This window comes from Ceratotherium simum, chromosome 24, assembly GCF_057802395.1.
Source record: "Ceratotherium simum simum isolate JZ-2026a chromosome 24, ASM5780239v1, whole genome shotgun sequence".
Taxonomy (NCBI): domain Eukaryota; kingdom Metazoa; phylum Chordata; class Mammalia; order Perissodactyla; family Rhinocerotidae; genus Ceratotherium; species Ceratotherium simum.
The window spans coordinates 33,636,449-33,657,676 of NC_141923.1; the positions used below are offsets into that span (position 1 = coordinate 33,636,449).

At 50.7% G+C, this 21,228-nt stretch overlaps 1 protein-coding gene across 1 annotated transcript in view; it reads right to left on the bottom strand.

Annotated features, from left to right (window-relative positions):
* Positions 1-16,394: 16,394 nt before the first annotated feature.
* Positions 16,395-21,228, bottom strand: part of PLEKHD1 (pleckstrin homology and coiled-coil domain containing D1) — a 28,090-nt gene continuing 23,256 nt past the window's right edge. The window contains exons 9-13 of the mRNA XM_004426288.3: positions 20,574-20,752; positions 19,877-20,009; positions 19,348-19,492; positions 18,896-19,045; positions 16,395-18,585 (exon numbers count right to left, since the gene is read on the bottom strand). Of these exons, the coding sequence (XP_004426345.1) occupies positions 18,416-18,585; positions 18,896-19,045; positions 19,348-19,492; positions 19,877-20,009; positions 20,574-20,752 (777 nt within the window). The 3' untranslated portion in view covers positions 16,395-18,415. The remainder of the gene's footprint in view (positions 18,586-18,895; positions 19,046-19,347; positions 19,493-19,876; positions 20,010-20,573; positions 20,753-21,228) is intronic.

Sequence of the window (21,228 nt, forward strand, 5' to 3'; positions counted from 1 at the left end):
CAGGGTGGCAGTCTCTGTAGGACACTAGGATGTGTGCTTCAGTGAGGACATGGGAGGGTCAAAGACAGCTTCCTAGGGGAAGTGATATCTAAGCCGAGGCCCGAGGGATGAACAGGAGGCTGAGAAGAGGCGTATCTTTCTCTTGCACATAGTCCATGGGCAGGCAGGTGGTCTAGGCTAGGTAGATCGTCCCATGTCATGAGGGTGTCCAGGGCCCAGCTTCCTTCTATCTTACCTTGCCATCTTCTAGAGTGTTTTCCTCATCAGCACCACCTCCACTTTCCAGGAAAAAACAGGAGGCAGGAGGCAAACAATTTCCTCTTGCAGAGGTTGCATACGTCACTTTTGCTTATATCTCACCAGCCAGAACTCAGTCATATGGTCATTCCTGGCTCCAAGGGAGACTGGAGAATGTGGTCTCTGGCTAAATAACCATATGTCAAGCTAAAACTAAGAGAGAAGAAGGGGAGAATGGGCACTAGTGGACAATTAGAAGTTTCTATCACAGCGGGGTCTATGGAATAGCATATACCACAGTCAAGGGCAAGAAGCAAAAGAAATTACAATGGAGAGGGTTGTGCTAAGCACTATACTAAGTACCTTATCTACATCATTTCATTTAAACCTCACAATCCTGTAAATAAGTAGTGTTATTATTTTCATTTTACAGAAGAGGAAAGTGAAGATCAGAGAGATTAGGTGATTTTCCCAAGGTCACACAGCTGTAATGGTGAAGCCAAGATATTAATCTAAGTCCACTCAGCTCCAGACCTGCTGGTCTCTCCATGAGGCTACACTTCCTCTCTGTAGAGTCGGCTAGAAGGTAGGAGAGGCTATGGGAGACTCCAGGAGTCACCAGCAGAATGATGCCAACAGTGGGGCACTGCAGGGAATTAATGAAGACTAGGAGGGAGGGGATTGGCAACAGTTGGCAGGTGAATCCAAGAAGCAACATCTGATAAAACCAACCATTCTTGAGTCTAAGTGAATCAAAGTTCAGATTCTGCTTTGAGACCAAATCATCCCTAGTAGCCGAATCCTAGAATTTTAAGGCTCTCGGATGTGAGGATGATCTTGATCCCCAAACTAATCAACAGGATGGCTTTGAATGCTCGTCCACAGACATCTAGTCCAACCCCACTCAAATCAGGAGCTCCTCCTACAGCATGCTGATGGTTGCTCATCATTGCTGATGCAAACACTTCCTGTGCTGGGGAGCTCACCACCTCCAGCCAGCGTCTCAGTCAGAAAACTCTGGCTACACTGGTCCCCTCCTGAATGGTACAGCTGAGAAGGAAATAGATTCCAGCAGGTGTAGAGGTTGAGTGAGGCCCAGCTATCTGCTGGTGTGTTTGATCTATCAATCCACAGATTAAAGAGTTAACAGAGACCAGGGTTCCATCCACCCAAGGCCAAGGCTGTGTGAATCCCGACACACAACATTTCTCTTCGCTGCGCTTGTCCTAGGACCTCATGAGACAGAGACACTAGACTGGCTGGTTTCTGATGGTATTTCTGACCTCCACGTGTGTTAGGCATGTTCATTAATCCTTTCACCCATTCCCTCACAACCACAACCTTGAAGAAAAATCACTCTGAAATTTGCAATAGATTTGGTCTATGAATAATTCAGCACAGCTCATGACTCAGGGGAAGTATTCGGTTTCTGAGGCTTCTTAACCTACAGGAGACAGTAGACAGCACGCTGCAGGGATGCATCTACTTAGATTTGAGTGAATGGATGGGAGGAAGGAGGGCGGAAAGGAAGGATAAAAGAAAGGAGGACGGGGAGAACGAGAGAGAAGGGGAAGGAAAATTAGATATAGAGCACATTTCCTCCTTCAAGTGGTCTCAGAAGCTCTCGAGGACTTTAGCTCATGCTGGTAACAGGTTCTGGGGAAAGAGCTGTGGTCACAGTGTGGGAGTTGCCTCAGTGACAGGCCACCCTGTCTCCCAGGGCAGCTGCAGGAATGTTAATGATTGAGCGTGGAGCTCATGCACCATGGCACCGTGAACCCAAGTGGGAACCTGGGACCAGTGTGCAAAGCTCCTCCCAGAATGCCCAAGGTTGTAGTACCATCCCCTCATTTTGACTTGGTGTTGTCTCAAGACTAGAAGAGGCAGAAGGAAAGAGATGGGGACTTGGGCTGAGTTCCAGCCCCAGGTCTACCTTTTGTGGCAGTGAGACCTTGGGCAGGTCACTAGTGTGTGGTGTGAGCAGACTGAGGACAGGGTAATGGTATCTGGCCAGAGACACTGTATCCTCCAACCCTATCCCATCGCGGGGCAGACAAATGCGAACTCTTTATTACTGAAGCTTGTCTGCCCTGGTGGACCAAGCTGCCCCATGTAAGGGACTCCTGAGGGCTCACTTAAGGAGCCTATTTTTCTTTTCTCAAGTCCCAAAACTACTTAACACTCCCATAGGAAGGAAAGGTGAGTCCCAGGAAAAGCATGACAAGGAAAAATGAGCAACAACTTCTGTCCAAGACCCAGGCAAAGCAGGTCCAATACACACATCTCATGTTCACTGAAGGAGGGAAGTGCCCGGGCATCAAGAGCCCAGGGAGGGCCGGCCCCGTGGCTTAGCGGTTAAGTGCGCGCGCTCCGCTGCTGGCGGCCCGCGTTCGGATCCCGGGCGCGCACCGACGCACCGCTTCTCCGGCCACGATGAGGCCGCGTCCCACATACAGCAACTAGAAGGATGTGCAACTATGACACACAACTATCTACTGGGGCTTTGGGGGAAAAAAATAAAAAATAAATAAAAATAAAATAAAAAAAAAAGAGCCCACGGAGGCCACCTTCCCATCATGTAGGCTTAGCATTACGTCCTTCCCCAGGCATTGGTCACTCCTGGCGTCATCCTACTCCTTAGGGATGGGAGAGGAGGGTGAGCAGGGCTGGGCAGAATGGGATTTCAAGCTTCTCTTGAAGACAGCACTCTCTGACCTCTGTTTCTTCATCTTTAAAATGGAAATTGTAAAAGCATCAGCCCTGTTTCCTCATGGGGTGACTGGGGGGTAAACTGAGACAATGGAGGTAAAAGTATGTTATCAACAGCAAGGAGCCTCACAATATTGGTTATCACTGTTGGGACCGCCAGTCCCCATTTCAGTTAAGCCCTCACTGGGCTGGAGATGGATAGTGAGCATATCCTGGCTGCATCAGGCTCCCTGGAGGGGCACACGGTGTATAAAATACAGTCCCTGTGTGAAAGATGCCTAAATGCTCATTGGGACCAATAGGTGGTGGTAGACAGTCTGGTCCAGGTTCACCCCTGCAGATAGATGGCTGTATGCGGTTACCGTGATTGTTTTAGAAGAGTCCCACGACCTTCTCCAGTCAGGCACCTGGCGTCTTCCACACCTTGATGGGGTCATCACCACTCCTAGCCTGGTCCTTGACTCTGCAGTTCCAAAAACTCTTTCAGAAACTGATCCACCCTGAGAAAGAGGTTCACATCAGCCACCCCCCCACTCCAGATGCCAATGCGTCTTTTACAATGGAAAAGTACCCCTTCATTTGCACAGAGACACATCCTTCTGAGATGGCATAAATCTATTCAGGGGACGGAGAGGTTTCTTTGAGAGATCAGAAAGTCTCTTTGTAAAAAGAATGAAATCAGAGGGTGCTGGTCAACCTCATGGGTCTCCACCCATTGCATAGTGATTGTCTCTCATACCCTTCTCTTGATTAGAGTCTCTTTGTCTCTATTATCTTAGGAACCCTGAGTCCTCATGTGGATTGGAACAGTCACTCTCCTGACAGTCCTTTGCCTCTCCTTTTTCTGTCTTCCATTAACCATTCCGCCAAGAAAATCCGCAGTAAGTTAGATATCAGTTGCCTGGTGGTGTGTACACACTGGACATTGGCCTCCTTAATAAGACTTCCAGTGAGTCAGATCTCCAAGGGCCACCCCACTCCAGACTTCCAGCCCCAGGGAATAGCAGTTCCTTCTGCGATTGGCCATGCTGTGGTCACTGTCCCAAGGACCAACTCTATCCTTCAGGGGAGACTCCACCCCTTGCACTTACCAGCAAACAATCTCTTAGACCCTGATTCTCAACATTTTTAAACTCATAGCTACCCATAAACATTCGATCAAGCTTTACTACCTGTGGTTTGAAGGACAAAAATGCTAGATAATGATGATGATGATGATCATTTTAAATTATATTAGAATACTGGATGTATTTTCAAACTCTGCTCTACCTGGTCCACAGGCTGACCCATTACCCGCTCCCAGAAAACGTTCCCTTCCACTCCCACTTGTCGTGAATCACCGTTTGGGGGTGACCTCTTCAAACAGCCCTTCTAGCTTTCTCTACAGTGATTCAATTCCACAAGCATTAGGAGGGCCAGGCTCTGTGCTAATAGCACCAGCCTGTTTGTGGGTGGAGGGGGGAGGGGAGGGGCAGATTTTCAGAAGAAATAATTAGCACAAAATTCAATAATGAGAGAGCAACTTTTCTTTATTTTGTTTTTGAATTCTGAGGGTGGATCTGGGGGTGAGGGGTGGCACCTGACTGAATATAGGAAGATCTATTCAGCTGTAGAACGGAAGATAAGGACACTCTGCAGGGAGCTGAGGGAACACTGGGTAAGGGTGCCTGGCGCCCCCCAGCTGGACCACATGGTGCTGTGAAGGGAGAGGTAAGGGGAGCCGGACCGCCTCTCCAGGACTCCACCTCTCCAGTGGAAGCAAAGAGCGGCTTTCACCCAGCACAGAGTCCTCCAGGGGACCCTTCGCTGCTTCTGCCTCACTCACAAGGCAGAGGAGAGCCTGAAATCTCAAACTACTGGTGTTCCTTTCCAGCGGCTTTGGGAGGACAGGTGGAGCATCTCTGGAAGTTTTCTCATTATTAATCATCCTGTGAAGCCCCTAAGGCTTATCTCTGCCTCGAGTGAGAAAATGAGTCGTGAGCATCACCAACGCTGTGTGAGTCATGGCAAAGAGTGAGGCTGTTTTCCCGTGGGATGTTTTCCTGTGGACTTGCACAGAGCCGCACTCCAGGACTAGTGTGGGGTGCAGGGAGCCGGGAAGGCTGACTGACGTTCCTCTGGCCTGAGTAGGTGAGGACATAAGATCCTCTGGTGGGAACAAGCCAGGGAATGGGAGTGGGGAGGCTGCCAAGCCGGGGATCCACAGGGAGGAGGAGCAGCGGGGCAATGCCCCTCATGAAGTGTATCAAAACGGGGCATGGGGGGGAAGGAAACCTCACAGGCATTTGTCCTACCCCTACAAGCTGGAAATCAGAGGATGATCAGAGTCAGAGCTTTTAGCTCTCATCTCAGATGTTTATGCTTACCTTAAAAAAAAAAAAAAAAGGTCAAAGATTTGGAAACATTGAAAAACTCTAGGCCACAGCATAATAATCTTAGAAGATGGCCTGAGAATTGGACCTTGTAAGGAGGTTAACAATGGTGAGATCAGAAACCTGCCCCGAGAAGCTACGAAAGTGGTCTCTAGTTATCAATCTCCATTTTGTCCTCCTTTGAGAATGCTGACTCTGAGCGTAACAGCCTTGTTCTCAGTCTCTCTAACAGGCTCCTCCTGTTGTTGGGGTGTCCCAGGGACAGACCTTCGTCCTGACCCTTCTCTCACACCCTTGATTATCTCATCCTGTCTTCATGGCTTTAAATCTATGAGATGACTCCCAAATTTACATCTCCATCCCAGATCTCTCTCTCAACCCCAGGCTTATATGTTCAATGACCTACCTGATATATCCACTTGGATAGTTAGCAGACGTCTCAAACTCAGCCTCCCCAAAACTGAAATATCTGGTCCTTTCCCCTAAACCTGCTCTACCTGCAGCCTTCTCCATCTCCACTGATGGCAACTCCATTCTTCCCACTGCCCAAGCCAAAATCTTGACATCATCCTGACTCCTCTCTTCCTCTCACACTCCATGTCCAATTTGTTAGGAAATCCTGTGGGCTTTCCCTTCCAAAAGGATACATACTCTGACCATTTCCACTGCTTCCATTCTTATGACCCTGGTCCAAGCTGCCATCATTCCTTATCCGGATTTCTGCAGAGCTTCCTAACAGACCTTCCTGTGGCTACCCTTCCCCCCAGGGTCTAGTCTCAATACAAGAGCAGATGGTCATTTAAAACATGTCAGATCATGTCATGCCTCTGCTCACTTCCCTGTGATGGCTCCCATCTCTCGCAGAGGAAAAACCAAAGCCCTTACATGGCCCACAAAGCCCTGGAAGATCTGGTCCCCTTACTTCTCTAACCTCACCTCCTGTGCTGTCCCCTTGCTTATCCCCCTCCAGCCACACTAGCCTCCTTGCCATTCCTCCAACATGCAGGCACATTCCTGCCCCCAGGGTCTTTTCTGTAGCCATTTCATTGTCTGTCATGCTCTTCCCCCGGATATTCCCTCACCTCCTTGAATTCTATCCTCAAATTTCACTTTCTCATGAGGGTTGTTGCCTGAATGGTGTCCCCCCAAATTCATATGTTGAAGCCCTACCCCCCAATACGATGGTCTTTGGAGATGGTGCCTGAAAGGAGGTAATAAAGGTTAAGTGACATCACGAGGGTGTAGCCAGAATCCGATAGGGCTGGTGTCCTTTTTAGAAGAGGAAGAGAGGGGGCCAGCCCCGTGGCTTAGCAGTTAAGTGTACGCGCTCCGCTACTGGTGGCCCAGGTTCGGATCCCGGGCGCACACCGATGCATCGCTTGTCCGGCCATGCTGAGGCGGTGTCCCACATACAGCAACTAGAAGGATGTGCAACTATGACATACAACTATGTACTGGGGCTTTGGGGAGAAAAAGGGGAAAAAAAAAAAAAAGGAAGAGGATTGGCAATAGATGTTAGCTCAAGGCCAGTCTTCCTCAGCAAAAAGAGGAGGATTGGCATGGATGTTAGCTCAGGGCTGATCTTCCTCACAAAAAAAAAGAAGAAGAAGAAGAGGCAGAGACGCCAGAGCTCTGTTTCCTTGCACACAAAGAAGAGATCGTGTGAGCACACTGCAAGATGGCAGCCGCCTACCAGGAGAGAGAAGAGCCTCAGAATGAAACCTGCCCTGCTGGCACCTTGATCTTGGACTTCCCAGGCTCCAGACTGTGGGAAATAAATTTCTGTGTTTTTTTAAATTAATTTATTTATTTTTCCCCCAAAGCCCCAGCAGATAGTTTTATGTCATAGCTGCACATCTTTCTAGTTGCTGCATGTGGGACGCGGCCTCAGCATGGCCGGAGAAGCGGTGCGTCGGTGCACGCCCGGGATCCGAACCCGCGCCGCCAGCAGCGGAGCGCGCACACTTAACCGCTAAGCCACAGGGCCGGCCCCTAAATTTCTGTGTTTAAACCACCAGTCTGTGGCATCTTGTTATGGCTGCGAGAGCAGACTAATACGAGGCTGAGCCTGCTACTCTAGATACGATTGCCACCCACCCACCCTGCCTTCCTGGGGCTCCCGAACTTACCTTGCTTTACTTTTTCTATTTACCATAGCCCTTAGGGCCTCTTAAAATAGTATATAATTTAGTTTTTTCTTATATTTATTGTTTACTGTCTGTCTCCCCTGCTAGAACATAAGCTCCATGAGGCAGGGGTTTTTGGCGACTAAAGTATCCAAGTGCCTAGAACCGTGTTGAGTACATAACAGGCATTCTTTAAATCTGTGTCAAATGAAGGAATGAATCACCCTCCTCCAAGGCTCAAAAGGAACTAAGGAGAAGGGCTTTTATTTATCTTAGTCTGCTTGCCCCTAAAGGGAAGCAGCCCAACCTGGCAGGGGGAGGGCAGAAGGGTTGAGCAGCCTTGGCCGTGGCCTCAGGCGCCCAGAGGGGAAAGTGTGGCTCCAGAGGCTCAAGGCAAGGCCACTCCATTGGTACTCTCCTCGTCAGAGAGTCACACGGATGGGAGGAGTTGTCACACTCTGTTTAAAGGAGGCCACCTTCTCCTGTGGAAGCAGGAAGACGGTTCGAGCACACAGCGTGAAGCCACCCGGGAATACGGGTCTGCAAGGAGGGCCAATGGAGGAGAATGATAGCTAAGTGGAGAGTCAGAGAAAGGAAGATCATGAGGACAAGGCGTGTCAAGCCCAGGTACTTGAAGCTGATTCCGCTGGGAATCGGGAGCCACTGAAGGACTTAAGCAGAGAAGCAACCTGACGGGATTGACCTGTTGGGAAGATCACTTGGGCAGCAGTGGAGGATAAGAGGCTGGAGGCAGGGAGACCATATGGCAGGGTATTTCACCAGCCCCGTGTACTTCATGGCAGTGCATGTTCATCTCGTGCACTCTGCGAGAAACCTTAAGTGCGGAAACACACATCTTTGTTAACCCATAACAGCCACGCAGGCAGAGCTGGCGCCAGCCATCCCCTGCAGCCTCAGCAAGGAAAACCAAAACTCAACCCCACACCCCTCTACTCAGAGTGAGACGGACCCAAATAGCTGGGCTTTGTCTTTCTTTGGCGCTTAGCAAGAGAGAGACTCATCTATAGGCAAATATTGTTCAAAACATTCCAGCCTCAGTCTTTTCCTTAAGACCTCCCATCAAGCTGTTGCCATGACAACCATTGCTGACCCAGCCTTCAGGAAGCTGCTGGAGCCCAAGGAGGATGTGGTCCTGCTGCAGCCTCTGCTCCTCAACATTGCTCACCCCGAGATGCAACAGTCCCAGCACTTCACACACACACACACACACACACACACACACACACACAGACACACACACACACACAGACACACACTCTCCTCTGCATCTATCCTCTGCACACATTCTTCCCAGCCCGCTCTGTACTGGTGGATTGCCTGGGCAATTACAGATATGCGTTCTCTCCATTCACAACAGTGATTCAAACAAGTAGTGGGCATATGACCTGAGCTGCAAGACCAGTTCATTCCCTGGGATGAATACAGGGAACCTCAGTAAAGGAACTCTCTCTTTCCTCTAGGGTGCCAGGCTGGGGCTGCCAGTGGCCATGTCCTCTCTCAGACGTTTGCAGTGGGAGAGCAAGGTCAACACACAAAGAGAAGCAAAGACAAGCAGAGAGAGAGCCAACATCCTGGTTTCAGAGTCCCCAGTTCTAAGGCCTGAGGCCCTAGTTCCTGTGGCTAATACTTTGATTCAGAACCTTTCCCAGCCCCCTAAGCCAATATGTTCTGTCATCACAAAAGAAATGTCCAGATAGGCCCTCCTTCTTTCCAAGTGAATTTTTCTCAGTTACCTCCCATCCGCACCTTGGGCCCCATCTGAGGAAATCCCTTCCCCTGTTTGTGCCTCAATTTGCACCCCTCTAAAATAGAGAGAATGCATCTTATCCCCAACCCCTCTCCACTCTAGGGACTGTTAGAGGAGCAAGAGGAGACTGCGAAGGCTTGGAAGGCCCCGGAACTCGGGAACAGGCCACGGGATTCAGGGAATGACAGAAATGGTTCATGTTGAAGAGTGGAGCTACAGAAAGGAGCCAACCCACAAAGGAAGCAACCCTGGCCTGAGCAGGGGAGACAAAGCTGTGTGCACCTGGCATAAAGGCACCTCCTGGCACTCCCAGCCATAGCCAGGCACTGCCAACGAAAAATGCATTCAGCTGCCACACAGGATGAGACAGCAGCTACAGCCCCAGCTCTCCCCCCTTTCCTGAGGATTTTCCACTAATATTAGGCTTGTTCCTCAGCCTTGACTTATAGGCTTTACTCCGAATACCAAATGGAACAAACCCCACTGTGTGTGTGTATGTGTGTGTGTGTGTGTGTGTGTGTGTCTGGGAAGGAGAGGTAGAGGCTTTCAAACAAGTGGCTTAGAAATGTCAAATCAGATGTAGTGAGCATGGGTAAGACCACCCTCATTCACTCAAGGAGCATTCAGGGGTCCCACCCAGGGGCAGACGCTGTGCTCTCCTCGTCAACACAATACGAGTGTTTGTATAAAGCTTTACAGTTCACAAAGGCGTCCCCTGACTTCAGCTCTCTGGATCCTCTCAGCAACCTGTGAGGTAGTGAGGGCAGGTGCTACAGCTGCATCAAAATTTGAGGAACGTCCATTTACACCTGAGGAATCCGATGCCCAGAAACGTTAAGCAATTTGCCCAAGTCACACAGCTTGTAATTGGTGAAACCCCAACTCCTCCGCAGGCCTTCTGTTGCTCTGTTCTATATCCTGAAGGCTGGAGCTCTGCGTTCCAAGTCACTAGCACATACCCTACTGAGCAAGCAAACCACTCCCTTCCAGCCTCTCTGAGCAGGCAGAACGGTGGTATCAGCAACTGGGGCTTTCCAGGCACTCCTGAAAAATATCTTTTGCCCAAATATAGCTCAAGTAGAGATTCATGGTTTAGGATAAGCACTACAGGCTCCATTAACCCATCAAAACTAGGTCTATTAAAACCTGGTTACCAATGGAGCTAATATTCTGAGCCATGAACACCTTTCTATTCGATGATGTGTCTGACATTTGGGACAGCATCCCCAGACAGACTGTGGTAGGATGAGCAGGTTGGTGTTCCTGTTTCCTTTTCTTTAGGGAGGACCTGGGCTGCAGGGACTCTCTCCCACCTCCACATATTGCTTACAGAGTGCGGCACAGACCACTGGCTGCTCATCAGTACCTATATTCAACTTTTTTCCTGGGGGCTCAGCCAAACTACATTTCCCAGACTCCCCTGCAGCGCGATGTGGCCATGTGACTGAGTTTCAGCCAATTAAATGAGAACAGAGGTGCTCTGGGCCACTTCTAAGCACAATGAAAAGGGGAAATCCTTGTGGATGGCTGTAGACTATGACCCCAAGGCAACTTTGGAAGCCTCTGGTTCATAAAAAGTGGCTGTCATATAGCTCCTGAATGACATGTATAGGACTCTCCACAGTCAGCCTGCACGAACAACCAGGGTTTTGTCTCTTGTTCACTGTCATCTCCCCAGCAGAACAGTGCTGGGCACACAGTACATATCATTTAACTTAAGACATCACTGAGTATAAGGCACACCATTATTTTAGGTACCACTAAGAAATAAAAAATTCTGCCAATTAAACTACGGCACTACGCTTTCACCCAGAATTTTTATTTTACACTTATTGAAAGAACTCTTAGATTCAGTTAGTCACAGATTTTCATCATAAATCACTCTTGTGCATAATAAAATGGGAAAGAGAAGTGAAATAAGTGGGCTAAAGTATTTCTAGAACTTCCTCTCATTCCAAATCTGACACCTTTCTCCTTGACTGAGAGTGACAATGACCATCTTTTCACACGCTGCCATCCGCTGAGGCATCAGGAGTGTTGATGACGCAGCATTTCTCAAAAGGATCCATAAAAGAACCAAGTGTCATATATGCTGGGCTCTCAAGCCAGTTTTACAATTTTGTGGATCCAGCCACTGCACAAGTGATGCCAAACCTGTCTGATTCACCACCTCCCCCACTACCGTTTGATTCTTATTTGTTAAGAGCGTGCTCCATGAGTATTTTGGGATTTTGCTTTTTTTTTTTTTTTCCAAACTATTGACACTCGTTCTGTACATTTTGGATGCCTGCAAAGGCAATGACAACCCCACCAAGACTGCCATGCGGCCAGCAGCAATCAAAACATGCCATCAATGTAAGATACCTTGCAATTTCAGAGATTTTGAGTTGTAGGGGGGGAAATGTGTCACAGAGTTTTTAAAAATATGATTGTAGGTTCTCAATAAATATTTGTTGAATGAATGAGTAGATGAATTCTAGTTCCCAGTCTGATTGAAAAATGCTTTGACTTCCTTAGGAAAATGCCTTCAGACTTCGGGGATCACACAACAACTCTGAAAAAGCTAAGGTTACCATCGATTGGGCAGCTCTTGTCCGAAAATTACAGAAAATCCCATCAAAATGTCCTAAACAATAAGGAAGGATAAATTAGCTCACATAACAAGAAGTCATGGAATAGGGCAGAGCTCTGTTGGTCAGCTCAGTGACAACTCAGTGAGGACCAAGCCTCCTCTCTGTCTGTCTGTCAGTTACCCGAGGGACATGGCTCAGTCCTCAGGCCAGCTGCCCTCACAATCGAAAGCTGGCTACCTTGGTTCTAGATGTCATATCTAGACACAAAATGTCCAGTGGAGGTAAAGGGACTGCATCTTCCCTAGGACTCTTGAAAAGTGAGGAAACCTGTCCCAGAAGTCCCCCAGCCGACTTCTCACCTCATTGGCCAGCCTGGGTCACAAGCCCACCCTCCAAGCAATCTCCAGCTGAGAATTGTGATCTTCAGAATTGGAGAAGGGTTTTGACAGCATCTAATTCCACATCCTCCTTTTACGAATGAGAGGTCAGATGGCTAGCCTCTCTCTCAGGATTAACCACTGGCTCTGCAGGACCACCCACACTCACAGCCCAGGGCTTCCCATTGGCTGCCTCCTCTGTGAGAGGATACTTCTGCTCCAGAGGGCACTGGGCTGGGGAGCGTGCGGAAGGCCAAGGAATATGACGGTCAAGTGACTGCCTGCCTAGAAATGGTCGGAGGCAGCAAGAAAAGGCCTGGTTGCTTTGCAAAGTCTTTAGGATGAGGAGCTCCGACCCTGAGGCCCTGCGACATCGGACTAGCCAGACTTTTAGAAAGGAAGAGTTCTTGGAGGCTGTCAATTTCCAAGCAGCTGAGTCAATCCCTTAAGAACCCGTAACAGAAAAGATCTGAGTGGAGATTCTTGGGGCCTAGAACATAGAGGAGCTCAACATATTTGCCGAAGGACGGAAGGAAGGGAGGCAGGAAGGGAGGGAGGGAGGAAACTCACTAAAAATAATTTACATATAATAATGTACATACTTACATTTTCATATAATGATTTACATATTAACATGTCACTATTTACACATTTGCATATGCTAGAAAGAACCCTGGCCTTGAACTCAAATAGCTGAACCTCTACTTAGAAGCTGTGTGACCTTGGGTAAGTCTGTTAACCTCTGTGGGTTTCATTTTTCTGTAAAACAAGAAGAGGCATGTTGAGAGGACAAAAAAGAGAAATCAGTGTGTAAGTGCATGGTGTATAACAGAATCTTAATAAATGATGGTTGAAGCAGAGACTTTTGTTTCATATCTTAAAGAGGAGAACAGCTGGGAGATTCAACACCAATAATGCAGAACCTCGGCAGTGTCACGAAGCCCTCCCCTTTGTCTGGGAGCCTCCACTCACTTTCCCACCGCAACCAGCTGGCCCAGCTCAGAGCATGCTGCCATCTGCTGGGAAGAAGGAAGAAGTAACACCAAAGCGTTCCTTAACCATCATGAGGAGCAGCCTGGAAAAAGGGAAGTGTAGGGACCCACCTTCCCCTCAGCTATGGCTCTCTCATCCCTTATGACAGGCAGGGCCCTCACCATTGGCCAACAATTTGTCAGAAAACTTATAGTTCAATCAGTTTTTCTTTCTAAAAGTAAGTGATAGGATATTACTGTATTCAGCCTTAAAAATGAAGGAAATTCCGACACAGGCTGCAACATGGATGAGCCTTGAGGACATTCTGCTCAGTGAAATAAGCCAGTCACATAAAAGACAAATACTATATGAATCCACTTATATGAGGTACCTAGAGTAGTCAAATTCACAGAGACAGAAAGTAGAATGGTGGTTGCCAGGGGCTGGGGGAGGGGAAATGGAGAGTTAGTGTTTAATGGTTTTGCAGGATGAAAAGTTCTGCAGATTGGTTACACAACAGTGTGAATGTGCTTAACACTAATGAACTGTACACTTAAAAATGGTTAAAGGGGTAAATGTTATCTTGTGTATATTTTACCACAATGAAAAAAACAACAGTAAGAGATAGGGATAATAAGGACTTGGTAGGTCCTTGACTTCATGTAATAGAACCACCCTAAATATTTGTTGAATGAAGATGGAAAGAAGTGATGCTGACTGATGGTCTCAGACACCAGGGTGAACATGAGAATGGACATCTTTCCTTCCCCAGGAAAGCCTTGCAAGCACCATAATTAGTCACAATTACCTTTTCCTTTTGGTAATAAATCAGTTATCAGTTCTCATCTCAAGACTAAAATGTTCCTCTTTTCATCCCATCTGACAATGGCATGGCACCAAGTTCAACCAGAGCCAGAACATTCTCCCTGGGAATTGTGTCTTCTTTTTTTTCCCCCTCCCCAAAGCCCCAGTACATAGTTGTACATTCTAGTTGTAAGTGCTTCTAGTTCTTCTATGTGAGCCGCTGCCACAGCATGGCAATCGACAGACGAGTGGTGTGGTTCCGCACCCGGGAACCGAACCCCAGGAGAACTGCGTCTTCTTGATCAGCACCGGCAGCCACAGCCATGTTTCTGTTGATTCCAGGGCTGCAACTTCCCCAGTCATAGAACTTCAGAACTGCGAGGGCTCGGAGCAGCCTCGTGAGATTTAAGAGGTTCATCTCCTACCTAGCAAGAAATATATAAATATATAAAACATTTTAAATAGTGACTTTCCAAAAGCCACAGAGCTGGTAAGCAGCAAAGCAAAGGCCTGACATTTCCCCGTTGGTCCCCCACCTCCAACCCCGTGCAACAGCAGGCAGAGTGTGGGGCAAGTTCCTCCCCTCAGCTTCTTGTCGACCAGGGCACTGCTCTGCGGGAGGAATGGTTCTTTTTGTGCTTAGTGACCCTCCAGGCCCATCAGCCATAGTTTTTGCTGGGATAGCAGGGCGGTTTGAGTCTGTTCACAGCAGGACTCCCAGCCCCGAGGCAGGTGTCAGAGCCTCCAGGGGAAGCAACGCAGAGTGCAAAGACAGCATGAGCCCCAAGGGCACCATCAGCTGGCTCTGCAACTGCCTGGATAGCTCCTGGAACCCCGAGGTTCAGCCTTCTGCCTCGGAGCAGCCCTGACTCACCCCAACTTCCCTGCCTGACCACTGAGTCTCACCCAGGGGCAAAGCCAGAGGGACACAGAGCCAAACCATATTTAAACATGGGGTGATGGTTGCAGGTAGAATTCACCACAAGGGGTTTTACTTTATTAAGACCCCAACCCCCAGGATTCCTGGGCTTGGAGTGCTTTCTGAACTTCCCCTGAAGGCCTTTAACACAGCAGAGTGGAGAGGGAAGCTTGTTTCTGGGTCAGAGCTGCTGGTAGCCGTGCGTAATAGCCCAGGTCTAGGGGAGGGAAAGGGAGATAGGCTGTGCAAGGGGCCAGGATAACTGAACCTGGAGCATTTACACCACACCCATCTACACCCACTTGGAAGTCTGAATAACCCGTTTCTCCCAGTTGCTTTAGATGTCTGGGAGTGAATCTGTTTCCAAGCAGCAAGAACAACTACTGATCCTCTCCCGAAGTCTTGCAAAGGACACCTCTTCGCCCTTGCTCACCAGCAGTGGGCGAGACAAGTCAGCAGCTTCCCCCTGAGTCAAAGTCTCCGGTTTCTGACTTTGGGGAGCCCTGAGGGGGACCTTGCAGTGGCCTAGAGGTCTGAGCAGCTTCATCCTGGCTCATCGCAGAAGCACAAGGTTCGCCAGGGGCTGCTGGCCCTTCTCTGAGGGCTCCAGAGCGCTCCTTTGTCTGGTGGGTTTAATAACTACCTTCCAGTTAGGCCAAATCTGACACACTGGGGGCTGGCTCCCTGAAACTTGAGCGAGTTTCTGTTCCACCATCATCATTCATTGTGCACTCCAAATTTCACTTGGACGGCACCTGCTGCCCAGCATGTAGAGCTGGGTGGCATAGGATGGGTGGGGGGCAAGAATTACATCCCTCCAGAGACAAATACAGGCAGTGGATCCTTCCCAGGGGCTGGGAGCTCGAGCGTGGGCCCGAACCCAAGTGTTTTACAGATCTTGTGCTTCATCCATTAACATATCACTGGGGAAAAGCATTTCAACCAGCATGACCACGGAACTATCATCCAAACTGGGACACATATGACAGCAAAAGGGGAGCCATTAATAATGTTGCTGAGGACCAACACAAACCAGGAACGGTCGGGGCATGATGATAGATCATCCATCCTATGAGGAAACAAACAAAACGTATAGGAGGAGAATCCAGTCATTCCCATTTCTCACTCTCTCTTATACGATTAGGAAACAAAAGCATAAACCTCTCCTCATCAGAGCAGGAAAAATCGTCAATTTCCAGTGGAGATACTGACACTAAATGGCCATAAAACTAGGTTCCTGTGTCTCCCTGACGCTATTCCCACTGGCACAGTCGGCTCTGTCCCTTGGGTCAGTGCTCAAATCAGAAGAAAATCCAGCTGATAGTCCTTGTTATGTGAGGACAGCCAGGACCTCAGGGCGGGAACGCAGATTTTTCAGTTAATTATTAAGAAGCCACTCCCGCGAGGTGCAGCAATGGGGGTGCATCGTCGTGTGTAGAGAACCGCGTGGGCGTGTGGAGTACAGGCAGTCAATACTGTAATTCCACATTTGGCCTGCAGAGGGCAACATCTCTCTAGCAATGACCACACCACAAGCCAGACTGCAGGAAACACATTTAATTGGCCAAGGAGTAAGGGTTTAAAAAAAAAAAAAAAAAAAATCAGATCAATATATTTCCAGCAAGCAATTTCCACCCTTTCATATTTTCATATAGAGATGTTGCTCTTTTTCTATTTACAGTGCTGGGTACATAGTGAGTTTTTAACAAATACTTACAGATTGATTAACTGATTGAAGATAACCCCGCTTGCCTGGGGCATGGAAAGTACAAGGTGAAATAGGAGAAAAGGAATCAGGGATTGGTGAATGTGCATGGAAAAGCACGCTCCTTTCTGGTTAATAACTTGCCCAGGGGAAAAAAAAATGCATTTGAAAATTTCCAAAAGATCTTTCTCCATGAGCAAACCATTATTAATCTAATTCTTTAAAAACAAACAAAAAATAAAACAGTAATTGGTTTTATAAATCTTCCTCTTCACTGCAAAGTCCATCCTACATACATATTAAATGAGCTCCAGATTTATGCAGATTTCTACGTGAGCTTTTACATTTAGACTCATCCTTTTCAGATGCCTCCTCCCCTGTCCCCTCCTAGACTCCGCAGAGACTGGCTGAAGCCGGCAAAGTTCACCGCCCCCCCCCTCGAGAACGGATGGTGGAGATTAGTTTCACCAGGCAGCCGTTAGCCCAGAGCCGGGCAGATCCGCCTGGTGGCTAGCCCAGCGGTGGACATGCACTGCTTGAATCAGCAACACTCTTCCCACAGACCAGGATGCAGGCTCCCTGGGGCTTCTGTCCATCTCTGGGCTCCTCGCTCAGTTTTCCAAGCAGCAGAGAATCAGCACCTTTAATACCCCCAGTGTCCCTGAGCACCCCGATCGCAGGTAGACTCCTTTTCTGGGGAGACCTCAGGCAGCTTGGGAGGGAGAGCCTGGAGGGAGAAGAGCAGGGCCGACCGTCTGTCCACGGGTGAGGGACACACCCCCAGCCCTCAGCCCCCTGCAGGGTGGTGGTCTTCCACACAAGCTGCACATAGTGTTTCAGCTTCACCCGAGGACACAGAGCCACCAATGGCTACCGGCCTTGTCACGGTCCAGGCCCCCATCTTCCAGGTTCGTGATCATATTGCCTCCCTGGGTAAAGCTTCTGCAGGGAGAGGGGGCAGCAAGGCGATGGAAGCAGGGGCAGCTGAGAGGGAGATTTCTGTGATCCCATGGACCAGCAGGGCCCCCGTAGCCAGAGGGAGCTGCCTCCCTGCCCAACCAGGAGATCATGCAGGAGCCAGGGCCGCCTTCGTCCACTCCCTGACTTGCTACGCGTCCTCTAGGAGAGCCCTCAGCATCGCCGCTGGCCCCAGCTCCCAGCCAGGGCCCAGGACCCAGGGTCCTAGGTACTTATGCAGGAGAGATACAGTGGGGGTGGGGGGGTGGGGGGGTTGTCACACCACCCTCATAGGGTGCTGAGGCTGCAGGTGGGTGAGCTCACCTGAGGAGGGGAGAGAGTGGGTGGTCCCACAGCCAGGGCCCAACCTCAGGAAAGGTGGTACCATGGCAAGTGTGGTGTGCCACGAGTCCAGAAGCTGCTGTGCTAGGTCCCTTTCTTCCCTACCCATGATGCGGTCCAAGTGAGGGGCCTTGGCTGAGGGATGTCTATGGGTCTCTGAAGGGTTAGGGACCCCAGGGGAGGCAAGTGTTGAGGTGGGGAGGGGAGGCCTTCACACACGAGGATGGGCAAGGTGTCAGAGTCACAGAGAGGCACAGTGGGCTCCCCAACCAGAAAAAGTCCCCACCTACATCCAGGACCCTTCCTCGCCTCACTGTGACAACCAGGCAGCACCCAGCTTGGGCCTGCATGGGCCCAGTGTAGACCCAAGGGTAGGGTCTGGGGTGGAGGTGAGGGGGGTGGTGCCCCTGTGCTTTGAGGGAGAGGCTGACCCCAAGGTGGAGCTCTGGCCCAGAAGAGAGTGGAGAGGAGCCAGGTAAGAGTCAGGCCTCCCCCTGCCGCAGCTTCCCCGCCCACACTGAGGAAAGACTTGGGAGGCAGGGTAGGAGAGCCCATCACTTCCCGCCCCGGGGAAGCGCTGAGGCTGGTCCAGGCTGGGTCGCCATGATATGGTAGATGGATTCCCGGAAGCGCTGGTCTCGGCTGAGCCGCTTGGCCACCTCCTTCAGCTCCTCCATGTTGTTGGCTTCCAGCTGGGAGGTCATGAAGGACTGAGACGGCTTCACTGGGGAGACAGTGGCCCCACTGGCCCATGAACAGCCCTCCCTCCACTAAGGCTTGACCCTGTCCCCAACTCCAGCCCACCTCCCTCGCTCCCCATCCTCCCCATTGCTGAGCTTCTCCCAGCCCCTTCCCATCCATGGGCTCCCATAATCCTGGGAGAAGCCCAAGGCTGGTGGAGCCAGGTTCAAGGCCACACTGTGGGCCTCAGAGCTGCGCCAGCCCTTGCCACTCCCTACCCTGCCCTCTTCCTGCCTTGTCACCAATGGCCTGTGACCACCCCCACCCACCAGGGCACCCAGACAGCCACTCACTGTCATTCCAGGAGGTGCTGGACCGGCGCCGGTGGAAGCGGCAGCTCTTGATGCGGCGAGTGGCCGCCTTCTGGATGTACACGGAGTTCTTCATGATGACCGGCATCTTGGCCTCCAGCTCCGCGTTCCGGATGCACTCCTCAAAGAACCCTGCGGACGAAGTTCGACTGATCCTTCCCTCCCACCCCGCCCGCCCGCCCCTCCCAAGGACCCTGGTGGGGATGAGTGGGAAAGAGGTGACCCCTTCCCTTGGGACACGAGAGCCACCTGCTAAAGGGGGCAGAACTGCAGGCCTTCCCCCCACACCCCCCCCTCAGATCCAATAGCCAAAAGGAAGCCGTGCCAAGGAGATGCCTGCAGGCAGGAGTCTGGAGAAGAAACTCCATCAGTATCTACGGATCAGCTAATGCACACCAGGTCCTGTGGACCAGGCACCGGAGGGCAAGGCTTACTTTTCAGATGGCTCACGTCAGCCCGCATCCTCTCCTCCTTCTCCTTGTTCCGCACCTTGGAGTTGAGCCCTTGTTCCAGGCTCCGCAAGGCCCCCTCTGCCTCCCGCAGACGCCTCTCCAGGTCCATGCGGACCTTCACCTCAGCCTGAGGGAGAAGAAGGGAGAGGGAAGTGGGTCCTGGGGAGCAGTTGCCATCTCCCCTGGAAGCCTTCCCCGATCACCCCCGGCTCAAGTGGGCTTTGTGGCCTCTGGACTTGGAGGGAAGTTACCACATCTCGCCTCGCGTCTTATGCCCTCGACCAGATGGCCTGGACTCGGCCCCTGCACCTGGCAGGTGTTGACATGATGCCCCCCCGAAGCGGCAGGCAGTGAGCTTCCCCTCGTGGAAGCTCCATCGCCTGCACCTGGCTGATCAGATTGGCAGAGAGAACTCAGGTAGCCGCCCGGTAAAGTGCAGGGGTGTGAGGGAAGTCTCCAGCTGTGGGGAGGTCCCTGAGTGCAAGCAGCCTCCAGGGGGCCGGGCCAGCACCTTGAGCTCCTGCTCGGCCTGCTGCTTCTGTGCCGTCAGCTCCTGCAGCGAGTTCTGCAGCGCCTGGGACTGGCTGGAGTAGAACTCCCGCTCCTCCTCCAGGGCCCGCGAGCGCTCCTCGTTCTCCTTCATCCTGCGAGGCGGGCGGAAGAGGCCCTCACTCAGTGCTCACTCGCCAAAGGGGGTTTCCAGTGGGAGGCAGCCCTTTGTAGAGACCTAGCTGGAAAATCCTGAGACCAGGCTTCGTGAGTCCTGAACTTCATGGGTCCTGGCATCCAGGTGATGAGAGGGGTGGGGTGGCCAGTGAGGGGAGCCCCAGGCTCAGAGTCAGAAGACTGGAGTCCTGGGCCCAGGTCTTGCTAGTTGTGTGACCTCAAGGAAAGCCCGATAACCACTCCAAAGCTCAGTTTCCTCCTCTGTAAAAAGGGGCTAAGAGGGCCTGCCCGCCTGCCACAAAGCATTGTTATACAGACCCAGTGACCATCTGTGTGGCTCACACCAATGCAAGAGAGAATTATCAAGTCAGCTTTGGTTAGAGAAGGTTCTCTTCCCATTTGCCTGGTGAGGAAACTGAGCCTCAGGCAAAAGGAAGTGAGTGACCTATGTGGTCAATGCCAACCAGAACCCAAGAGTCCAGCTCAAAGAAAGTCACCAAACCCCAAAGCCCATCATGGACGTGAGTCCCGAGCTCCCTCACCGCTTCTCCGCCAGGAGCTTCTCCTCCAAGAGCTGCTGCATCTTCTCCTCGATCTGCCTTAGGTTGCTATGGAGACCCCCGCTGGGAGGGGGCTGCTCACTCTGACTGGCCAGTGTCTGCAGTTGGTTCTCATTCTCCTCCAGCATTTCCAGGGTTTTCTTCTTTTCTATGGAGAGTTCCTGGCATGAAGCGGGGAAAGAAGGGAGAGAAGGAAGAGAAAGAGCCTAATTTAGGTTCTCCACCATGGCTGCCCTCACATGCCTTTCAATTCCAGAAAGGAATGCCCTCCTCTTTCAGTTCTCTATGAGGGACACCTGAAAGGTCTTCATTCTTCCCTTGAGGTAAAAGGCCAACCAAGATCTCCTTCCTCACAATGAGGCAAGGTTACTCCTCCATCAAGGGAGTCAGGGAGGGCCCGATGCAGCTTCCAGTGGAGGTGGCATCTACTACAACCAGAGCCTGAGGCCAACGGCATCATGACCTTCTGGGGTCCTTCCTCCTCCAGGAGCGAGTGAGGGAGTGTGTTAGGCTCATGTGAAAAACACCCAACAAGAACCAGCCCAAGAGCAGCTTTAGACATTGTTGGACTGGGATCTTGCACTACCCAGAAATTCTGGAGTTGAAACTATCCATGACAACCACCTCCCATGATGTG